Raw genomic sequence first — 11,835 nt, 5'->3', positions numbered from 1 at the left:
TCTCTCTTATAGGTTCTGTGTAGAAAACTATGCAACAAGGTTGAGGTTGAACTGTATTGGGGATTTGCTGCCATCCTCCTGGCCATTCAGTCAGAGTGAGATAGTGTATGTGCAGTTAGTTAGGAAAATTAAGGGCTCTTTCACACTTGCGTTCTTTTCTACCGGCATAGAGTTCCGTCGTCGGGGCTCTATGCCGGAAGAATCCTGATCAGTTTTATCCTAATGCATTCTGAATGGAGTGAAATCCGTTCAGGATGCATTAGGATGTCTTCAGTTCCAGAACGGAACGTTTTTTGGCCGGAGAAAATACCGCAGCATGCTGCGCTTTTTGCTCTGGCCAAAAATCCTGAAGACTTGCCGCAAGGCCGAATAAGGAATTAATGCCCATTGAAAGGCATTGATCCGGATCTGGCCTTAAGCTAAACGTCGTTTCGGCGCATTGCCGGATCCGACGTTTAGCTTTTTCTGAATGGTTACCATGGCTGCCGGGACGCTAAAGTCCTGTTTGCCATGGTAAAGTGTAGTGGGGAGCGGGGGAGCAGTATACTTACCGTCCGTGCGGCTCCCGGGGCGCTCCAGAGCGCCCCAGGCGCATGGATGATGTGATCGCATGGCACGTCATCCATGCGCATGGGGCGCTCTGACGTCATTCTGGAGCGCCCCGGGAGCCGCACGGACTGTAAGTATACTGCTCCCCCGCTTCTACTATGGCAACCAGGACTTTAATAGCGTCCTGGATGCCATAGTAACACTGAACGCATTTTGAAGACGGATCCGTATTCAAATGCTTTCAGTACACTTGCGTTTTTCCGGATCCGGCGTGTAATTCCGGCAAGTGGAGTACACGCCGGATCCGGACAACGCAAGTGTGAAAGAGGCCTAATCTGTAAGAAGACAGAGGAATTAGGTTTCTGGCCTGGCCTAGCCATTTATGTAACTGACCTAATCAGAGAGACCAACCTGAGAAGGGTGCAATCTATAGACTGTGAGGAGAACTCTTTGGATATGGGCCTCATAGTGTAGACATTTATAACATAGTTCCCATAATAAGATAATCCTACCTATTCTGTAAGACATATATATTCTGGCCTTACTACAAAGAAGAAAAGCCGAGATCTCGCGATGTCCGAGATCTCGTGACGTCAGAGATCTCGTGACATCTGAGATTTGGGCTTTCCTTCTCCCTGAGCCCAAATCCCGCGAGATCTCGGACGTTGTGAGATCTCGGCTTTCCTTCTCTGTGAAGGCAAAGACCAAATCTCGCGTGATCTCGGACGTCGCCGCGAGATTTGGCCTTTGCTGATGCAGCCTCTTCCTGTAAGCTGTGGGCTCCCGGTGAGCTGGCGGTGACTGGTGAGAGGGGCCGGGGGCCGGAATACCAACGATTCAATCAAACCTCTGGGGGGCCATTTTACTCCTGGCCCCGGGCCGCAATTGGCCCGCGGGCCGGACTTTGGACATGCCTGCTCTAGGAGGTAATGTTCTGCTTTGAAACTTTGGCCTGACATTTATGAAGATCAGGGGTGGGGGGCTCCGGCCCGCGGGCCACATACGGAGCCCGCGGGATCATCTCACGTGGCACTGCACTGGTTGTCCTGACACGTACATACAGTCTGGTCCATAAATATTGGGACATCGGCACAATTCTAACATTTTTGGCTCTATACACCACCACAATGGATTTGAAATAAAACGAACACGATGTGCTTTAACTGCAGACTGTCAGCTTTAATTTGAGGGTATTGACATCCAAATCAGGTGAACGGTGTAGAAATTACAACAGTTTGCATATGTGCCTCCCACTTTTTAAGGGACCAAAAGTAATGGGACGGAATAATAATCATAAATCAAACTTTCACTTTTTAATACTTGGTTGCAAATCCTTTGCAGTCAATTACCGACTGAAGTCTGGAATGCATAGACATCACCAGACACTGGGTTTCATCCCTGTTGAAGCTCTACCAGGCCTCTACTGCAACTGTCTTCAGTTCCTGTTTGTTCTTGGGGAATTTTCCCTTTAGTTTCGTCTTCAGCAAGTGAAATGCACGCTCAATCGGATTCAGGTCAGGTGATTGACTTGGCCATTGCATAACATTCCACTTCTTTCCCTTAAAAAACTCTTTGGTTGCTTTTGCAGTATGCTTTGGGTCATTGTCCATCTACACTGTGAAGCGCCGTCCAATGATTTCTGAAGTATTTGACTGAATAGGAGAAGATAATATTGCCCGAAACACTTTAGAATTCAACCTGCTGATTTTGTCAGCAGTCACATCATCAATAAATACAAGAGAACCAGTTCCATTGGCAGCCATACATATCCACGCCTGACACTACCACCACCATGCTTCACTGATGAGGTGGTATGCTTAGGATCACGAGCAGTTCCTTTCCTTCTCCATACTCTTATCTTCCCATCACTCTGGTACAAGTTGATCTTGGTCTCATCTGTCCATAGGATGTTGTTCCAGAACTGTGAAGGCTTTTTTAGATGTCGTTTGGCAAACTCTAATCTGGCCTTCCTGTTTTTGAGGCTCACCAATGGTTTACATCTTGTGGTGAACCCTCTGTATTCACTCTGGTGAAGTCTTCTCTTAATTTTTGTTTTTTCAGCCTAATGATGGCTTGCTTTACTGATAGTCACAGCTCTTTGGATCTCATCTTGAGAGTTGACAGCAACAGATTCCAAATGCAAATAGCACAGTTGAAATGAACTCTGGACCTTTTATCTGCTCATTTTTGGTCCCTTAACAAGTGGGAGGCACATATGCAAACTGTTGTAATTCCTACACTGTTCGCCTGATTTGGATGTAAATACCCTCAAATTAAAGCTGACAGTCTGCAGTTAAAGCACATCTTGTTTGTTTCATTTCAAATCCATTGTGGTGGTGTATAGAGCCAAAAATGTTAGAATTGTGTCGATGCCCCAATATTTATGGACCTGACTGTATGTTAGACCAAATATAGCAGTCAAATTTTTAAGTTGAGAATTTTGTATAGCCCGTGAACGATGTTACAAATATCCAAATCGCCCTCGACAGCAAAAAGGTTCCCCACTCCTGATGTAGATGTTATTTCAGCAGGACACAACACACAACATGGCCAGCTTCAATGAGAACCCCAGGGCACTGACGAGGTGTGGGACACCAATTTGGCAGTAGAAAAGAAGTTGTTACAGTCACCACATATTAAGAACATGGGAATTTTATTGTATCTTCATAAAATCCCAAAACATCGGACACACAAAAATACAAAGGTTTGCCATGAAATGTGTCAAGAGCCAAACCTTTGTGTTTTTGCGTATCCGTTGTTCTTGGATTTTATGAAGTTACAATAAAGTGCCCATGTTCTTAATATGTGGTGACTGAAACAACTTATTTTTTTCAATTATTTCAAAAGCATAAATACACCTAACTAGACTGGAAAATTGTTTAGAAATGGTTTATGGAAATCACATTGCAGTGGCGTAGGGATCGCCATAGCAACCATAGCAGTGGCTATGGGGCCCTACGCCACTGGGGGCCCGTCCGGATCGCATTCTTTTTTTTTTTTTTTTTTTTTTTTTTTTTTTTTGTTATTAACACACACACAGGCACTGGCAGCCAGGCCCGCCGGCCCGCCCAATGTAGTGGGTGGGGCGTGGGCGGTCCGCGGCTCAGGCCTGGCTGGGGGGAAGCTGCGTCAAGTCAGGACTCAGGACTGGAGCAGGCGGGCCCGGGGCAGAAGATGAGGTAGGTGGTGGAGGGGGCCGAACAGGGGCGTACCCATAGGCGTGCGCACGGGGTGTGCCTGGGCACAGCCTAATCACACCCCTGTGCTCCGCCTCCTGCACTGCCAGCCATGCACGTGCGGCGTGACGGAGTGAATGACGTCACGTTACGCTGCCGCCGGCTGCCTATTTTGAATGTGAAGAGCGGGAGCCTGCCTGCCCGCCCCCCCGCGCCCAGTGTGCCTAATTGATCTTCAGGATGTGTCATCAATACAGAAGTGAATGGATTCTGATCTTTTGTGCACTGCCAGCAGTCTGCCACAGTAAAAAGAAAAAGTCTGGCGTGGAGAGGAGTCCTGACTGTCCCCAGTAAGTAAGTGAAGTGTCAAGTGATAGATAAGGATTATTAGATAGTAGTATACATACTAGTACATACTTTGCACAAGTTTATTATTTACAACTTAAAGGGAACCTGTCACCAAAAAATACTATTAACAGCTTAATAAGCGATTTTTTTGGTGACAGGTTCCCTTTAAGTTGTAAATAATAAACTTGTGCAAAGTATGTACTAGTATGTAGTACCTTATAGTGCTGCATAGTAGTTTCCTAATGCACTTTTTCTTCATTTAGCCGCATCTAGCCTCCTTGAGAAATCAATGTTTTATTCAGTCGCTGCCCCCTGCTTCAAGTCAGGTTTGAAGTCAAGGGGGCAGCGGCCTAGGCGTCTCCAATCCTGCTCTCCCCGCCGCCTTTATTGACACGCCGGATCTCAGTGCCGGGACCGCGCTCCCAGCCAGCATGCGCAGTAAAGGGCTGCTGTAGCCTGTAACGCGATCCCGGCTCCGGCTCGTACACTCAGCCGGCTTCAGTTTCGCTACTGCGCATGCGCCCAGCATCTTCTGTAACTGCGCTAGTATGTAAGGCTGGCGGGCGCATGCGCAGTAGCGAAACTGAAGCCGGCTGAGTGTACGAGCCGGAGCCGGGATCGCGCTACAGGATACAGCAGCCCTTTACTGCGCATGCGGGCTGGGAGCGCGGTCCCGGCACTGAGATCCGGCGTGTCAATAAAGGCGGCGGGAAGAGCAGGATTGGAGACGCCTAGGCCGCTGCCCCCTTGACTTCAAACCTGACTTGAAGCACGGGGCAGCGGCTGAATAAAACATCGATTTCTCAAGGAGGCTAAATGAAGAAAAAGTGCATTAGGAAACTACTATGCAGCACTATAAGGTACTATTAACAGCTTAATAAGTGATTTTTTGGTGACAGGTTCCCTTTAAGCTCACTTACATAAGGAACGCGGGGTCCGTCTTACAATAGTTGTCGGCCTCCACCCCCTGTTGGGGGTCAGTCACTGTCAGGGACACTGTTATGAAGGGGGGGCCCATAAATTTTTTTTGCTATGGGGCCCATGCATTTCTAGCTACGCCCCTGTCACATTGTTTAAGATGTTGACTTGGCCTCCTGATTTCAATGTCAATAAATGTAAAGTTATGCATCTGGGTACTAATAATCTACATGCAACATGCTGTACTTCCTAGAGGGAATAAAAACTTGGAGAATGACTTGCAGATGAGGCGTGGACTCAAGGTACAGGGGCATAATATTACTTCTTAGCAAGTCATTATTGAAGCCTCATCTGCAATATGCAGTTCAATTCTGGGAACCAGTCTATAGAAATGATGCCCTGGAGCTGGAAAAAGTACAAAGAGCAACTTAATGAATAAAGGCCATGGCCATCGATAAAATGCACAGATCTACTGGATCTTTCAGAACTTACACCTAGACATTGTCATAAAATGCACCAACATTTGGCATATTTCTTGAGCATAATATCACATTATGTTTTAGACTTATATATGGAGGATGTGTGGCAAAAAGGCTACTCTAGTGTCCCTCACTCAACAGGGGGCATTGTTTAGGAGGAAAGGGGCGTGGTTTCAGATGTCAAAACATTAACCAATAAGTTTATATAAGTTCATAACACAGCGTGAGCCACTGTCATAAATTTGGCCCATTTATAGACCTCCTAAGTTTACGCTGTGTACATTTTAGCTGCTCTCCACTCTAGAAATACAGGAATTTTGTGCACTCTTCAATTAAGGTGTACCTATTGTTTCCGTTTTTTTCCATAAATCAATAGTGCATGCATTGATGAAAGAGTTTGCAATTTTGACAGATGATCACAGTATTGAGACTGGAATAACATGGAGATTATACGAAAGACGCTAATTGGAATCTTCTTTATTTTAGAAGCAGAAACAGAACTGAGGGCTGAGGACACAGTGCAGCGCTCCAAAGTCTGGGAGAGCATCATAACAGCTACTGCTTGTCCTTTCTGGAACTGAGTTAATAAAAAACGGATAATTTAGAGATGGAACATTCAGAGGTGAATAAATGTAGGACGCAGGTGCTATTATGGTCAGGAATACTGTTATTACTAAACTACATGTACATGATGGCTATGGCTACTTTCACATTAGCGTTTCAATTTTCCGGTATTGAGATCCGTCATCTTGGCTATGTTAAAGATAATACAACCGGATCCGTTTATAACGGATGTAGATAGTTGTATTATCAGTAACGGAAGAGTTTTTGCTGAACCCTGCCGGATCCAGCAAAAACGCTAGTGTGAAAGTAGCCTTATTCTAAAAATTCACCTGGAATAATAGGTACACTTTAAAGGAACACTAAGCAGAAAATATAAATTTTTTCCAAGAATTACCCTTTAACAAGTTATTGCAGTTTTTATGTACATTTTCAATTAGGTCAGTAGAGCGCTGATCCTACAGTTAAAAATGTCACCTACGCCCCACCCCAAAACCCTTTATTGTCCTCTTATCCTTAAATTCTATTCTGTATAATTTTGCAATGAAAATGAAAAAAATATATACAGCTGTATAAAACTATATGTATGTCTGAGGAGATCAACCACTTCTATCTTCCTCTTTTTTTTTTTACTATCCAAATGTTTGCAGCAGGATCTGCCTTGCCTTGTCTGCAATAGGATACAAAGAATGTTAAAGTGGTTGTGTAATGAGATAAAAGGTAATTTAAATGTTTTTATTGTTTGAAATGGATAAAACTTCCATTGAGCTGGTCCTATGGTCCATGAGGCTCCACTTCTGCGTTTGTTCCCACATAGAAAAGCACCTACAATTATTTGTATCTGTTTCAAAAAATATTGATAATATAGATACTCAGTTCCCCCTAATTAATAACTCGCAACAGAAAACACATTTTACACATAAATCAATTTATTTTTCCAAACAAAACAGAGGAAATGTCAGCCCTCAAATCTTTGATTTTTTTTTTCACTGAAATCTGTGGACCTGGTTCCACAACTTAAAGTTGTCTTGTGTAATAATAATGTACAATATATTAAAAATATTCAATAGTTTTTTCACATTATATTTCACAAACAGTATCACAAAAGTTTTTCTTAAGTAAGCAACAATGATTCTAGAAACACTCAAAAAAAGCATAGCAATGCCCACAGTTACAAGAAAAAGTGCACATTACCTAGTCACAATCACAGTCAGTCTATATAAAACAGGTATGTATATGTACAAAATATCATCACTGATGCCTTAAACTCATTGTCAAAAATTGAATTACATTTTTACATGAAATAAGGCAAATTCAGGAATGCACAAGGGACGTGATATCGAACAAAAGCTAAACAACTAAACATATCATACTGTGCAAAGAACAAAAGTACTTTCTACAGCTAAAGTGAAAATTATGATTCAGTGCACAAAGAAACACTAATAATGTGTAGTCCACATTGTAAAATAAGGAGCTAGAGAGGTTGGAGTTTTCTATCGATTTTTACAGGTTATTTATTTTTTGTACAGGTTTCGGTCTTGTGGGAGGTTACAATTCACATACTGTGCGTGCAAAGTAACCGAGTTTCACCCCTTTTTATTTGGAGAGTGGTTAGCAGTATAATAGTCTGCATGGCAGTGCGCTGCTATCCCCTCTGGCAGCAAAAGGGTTTACCCGCTGGGTGCGAAAAGGACGAGGCCTTTAACCCCCTCCAGTGGGTAGGTAAATATATCTGCTTAAAATGAAAAATACACACCAGAGTGCAAATTATCAGATTGTCACTTGCAACCTCTTAAAGTATTCAGTCATCAATATCCAACCTCCGAAAGAAGGACAAGCACACGTTAAGAGCAGCAAACATCATGTGTTGATAACAGGGCAGAGACATAGGTTCCCTGGGATGGGTCATATAGAGAGCTCGTAATGTAATGGCAGACTATAATCCCAGGATGTGTGACCTGATAAGGGTGCCCCGGGGAATCCTGCTACATGTACTGTATGTACCATTGTTATGTTGCTAAGGAATACGTCATATTCTCACCAACAATAAATCAAAGATAGATCTGTAAACATACATGGTAATTCTGGTGAGTAGTTTTCTCGACCTTTTCGCTGAAACTCCTTTTGCCTAAGGGTGCTGTCACATGTTCAGGTTTCTTAACACAGTTTTTCAATCCAAAATCAGGAGTGGATCATAAAAGGAAAGAAAATATTAAAGAGGTTCCCCAGGAATCATTTAAAATGGTCACACGCAACCTGTCCTAGAATGTGAGCAGGACCAATTGCCTCCACTTGCAGAGCTGCCTAAGAGGCTGATGGGAAGTGCCCCACTATACACTAAGCTCTGGCACTTGCATGTACTACACCTTGGTGAGCGTTCCTGTCAGGCTGTTTAGCCATGGTGACATATCGTAGGCAGGATCACATCATTACCATCTATTGAAGAAAAGTGCAGTGTGTAGTGAGGTGGCTGTGCAAGTGGAAGCAACCAGTCCTGCCCTGGGGCCATTTTAAATAATTCCCAGAGAACCCCTTTAAGGACAGATCTAACTTCTCCCCCTTTTTGAATCTACTATTTGTCTTGGCATCAGAAGAACTGAATGTGTGGCAGCAGTCCTAGAGAAGTCCGTCAGTCACACTTTAAGCTGTATGAATTTCTTCACACTAGTCAATATAGGATGGCGCTGTCTCTTTCGATTTTGTGTCTACAGAACACAAACCCTTTTGCACAAATATATGATGAGGCAATGACATCTCATATGTAGCGGTCCATCCAGACCCTTGAGAATCTGCAGTCTAAAGTATGCTGAGGAGAGGTCTCCATGGAATCTTCAAATTGTTCTATCATTTCTAGAATAGTCTACTCTACTAAACATGTAACATTTCATGAGGTACCTTTATGTAATGGAAAACTCAGTGTCTTCAAGACTTTACGTGGTAAGTAGCCTTCGAATGAATTGACATCTTATCACTTACAGTATCAGCATTTCCATTTATACTTGCCACTGCTTCAGCAGGTACCACCACAGAAGCTTCTGGACTTTTGCTCTACTCTAACAGAAACATTGAAATGAAATAACATATAAAAAATATCACTTGAAAATGGCTTTATTTGGACCTACATTGAGGTATACATTCCTCAATCCTGTCACCCCATAGTGGAAGTTTGAAAAGTGTAAAGTGTCGGGCGCTGTGCGTTATTTTATAAGAAATTTCAAAACTGCAGGAAAGGGGAAATTCACTTGTAGGGAATGTGAAAAGATTACGATCAAAGAAATTAAAATGTCTGCATGAAAAAATGACCATATAAAAATCACATTATTTAAAAAATATGCAATCCTTCATTAAATGTTCTACCATGAGTGTATGTTGGCATTTTGTCCTGCTATGTCGTGTAGCTGTGATTCCGGAGTCAGTAGAACATTCCACTAATATTGCACTTGGAAATAATTTAACAATTTAGTGTCTTCCTTTTGCTCCACTGCTTTGCATGACTTAATGATCTACAGCCACATATGCAATATTTAAACTGACACACAGAACAAAAAGCTGGACACATCAAAGACCTGCAGAATGTCAGAGGTCTCGAGTTCACCGGCAGCACCTGAACATCACTTCATAGATTGAAAAACAGTGTGGCATTATGGTAATTATCTCCTCTACTCGTCAGTGCGGTAACCAGACGGGTCCACTCTGGCATATACATTGTCAGCATGTCGTTAGTGGATCTCCGGCGATAAACCAGGCCAGGGAAGAGGTTGTGTTACTCAGTTCTGCTGTAAGATCAGGTTTTCTAGTTCATCTGCAGAACGTAGCAAGAAAGCTGCTGATTCCCGGTAGCCGGCCACCAGCTGCCTGACTGCGGTAATTTCAGTAGGGTTTAGCTGAGGTCTGGAGCTTGTGTTGCTGGATGATGTGGAGGTAGTCGCTAACTGCCTCTTCATGCTCAAATCTGTTGGCCCTGCTGAAGACAAATCAAATTAAATGCACATCAGTATCACGGCTATGTATCTTCCATACTGTACGCTGCACTGCCTGGCACAGTCATCTGTACACATTAGTCACATGTCATTGAGACTGCTGACAATGAGCCGCTAATGGTTCTCAAGAGCAGATAATACAGAATAATATGTAAATGGAATTCATTTGCTAGTAAGTAAGGGAAGAATAAAGCATATAAGAAATGTGCAAATTTACTATATAAGACAGTCATAGTGTTTCAGAGGAGCACAAGCAGAGGTCTCTTGACTAGTGTTGAGTTTGGCGTACAAGGTTCAGGTTATCTAAGAATTACGTTATGGATTCCACTACCATGGACCATAAGTTATCCATAACGGAATTCTTAGATAACCTGAACCTTGTACGCCAATCTTGAAAACACAAGTTCGCTCATCCCTACTCTTGACAGTTACTATGTTATTGAGGCTAAGCACTGCCCCTATGGGTTGGTTTACCTACCTTTTCTCTATATAAAATGTCTTTCTATTACTGACTTCCTTTATGAAGGCAGGCAATCTAACAATAGAGCAAGGCTGTGGTAGGAATAGCATGTGCCTTGCAAGTCCATCATCAGAGTACAGCATACAACTGTGCAGTAAAACAATCTTGTGCCTTTACACATGAGAGAATTGCTTACAACATACCCATGGGGATGAGTGAACTTGTGTATTCATGTTCTGCGTACAAGGTCCGGGTTATCTAAGAATTCCGTTATGGATTCCGCTACCACGGACCATAACTTATTGTAGTGGGATCCATAACAGAATTCTTAGATAACCCGAACGTGAACATTGTACGCCGAAATTGAAAACACAAGTTCGCTCATCCCTACATACCCTCTATTAATGGGGTTGAAGCATCTTGCACTTTGGTGGCATATTGCTGGGATATGCCACCAATGTCTAACAGGTCCTCTGGGACCCGCACCTATCTCTAGAATAGAACCCCCAAAATGAGCAAAGGCACACCGTGCAAGTGTGGCCACCCTGTATTCACTTCAATGGGAGTGCTGAGAATAGCTAAGTGCCAGCTCGGCCATTTCTGGAACTCCCATAGAGGTGAATGAAGAGTCAACTGCATTTGTGCAATGCTCTCTCCATTCACTTCTATGAGAGTTTCGGAAACAGCTGAGAGTACTCGCCCGGCTCTTTTCAGAACTCCCATAGAAAGGAATAGAGAGCCTCCTTCGCTTTGGGGGCCCCGTTCTAAACATAGGTGCAGGGCCCTGCATCCTAGCGATATGCCACCAAAGTATGAGATGGACTAACCTTTTTAAGTGCTACATGCCGGTCTTAGGGTACTTTCACACTTGTGTTTTTCTTTTCCGGCACTGTGGATTGTCAAAAGGGCTCAATGCCAGAAAAGAACTGATCAGGCATATCCCCATGCATTCTGAATTGAGAGAAATCTGTTCAGGAAGCATCAGGATGTCTTCAGTTCAGTCTTTTTGATTGATCAGGCAAAAGATAAAACCGCAGCATGCTACGGTTTTATCTCCGGCCCAAAAAAACTGAAGACTTGCCTGAATGCCGGATCCGTCATTTTTTCCCATAGGAATGTATTAGTGCCGGATCCGTCCTTCTGGTCTGCACATGCGCAGACCGAAAAAAAGGTGAAAAAAATAAATGCCGGATCCGTTTTGCCGGATGGCACCGGAAAGACTGATCTGGCATTTCAATGCATTTTTCTGACTGATCAGGCATTTTTAAGACTGATCAGGATCCTGATCAGTCTTACAAATGCCATCAGTTGCTTGCCGGATCACTCTGCCGCAAGTGTGAAAGTAGCCTTAATAATTGTAGTGC

At 43.3% G+C, this 11,835-nt stretch overlaps 1 protein-coding gene across 2 annotated transcripts in view; it reads right to left on the bottom strand.

Moving 5' to 3' along the window:
* Positions 1–8,678: 8,678 nt before the first annotated feature.
* Positions 8,679–11,835, bottom strand: part of NOL4 (nucleolar protein 4) — a 321,068-nt gene continuing 317,911 nt past the window's right edge. For both annotated transcript variants that reach the window (XM_040433328.1, XM_040433329.1), the window contains one exon: positions 8,679–9,992. In XM_040433328.1, the coding sequence (XP_040289262.1) occupies positions 9,799–9,992 (194 nt within the window). In that variant the 3' untranslated portion in view covers positions 8,679–9,798. The remainder of the gene's footprint in view (positions 9,993–11,835) is intronic.

The sequence above is a fragment of the Bufo bufo genome, chromosome 5 (assembly GCF_905171765.1).
Source record: "Bufo bufo chromosome 5, aBufBuf1.1, whole genome shotgun sequence".
NCBI lineage: Eukaryota > Metazoa > Chordata > Amphibia > Anura > Bufonidae > Bufo > Bufo bufo.
The sequence above is the reverse complement of the archived record's forward strand: the minus strand, read 5'-3'. Positions and strand labels throughout refer to the sequence as shown.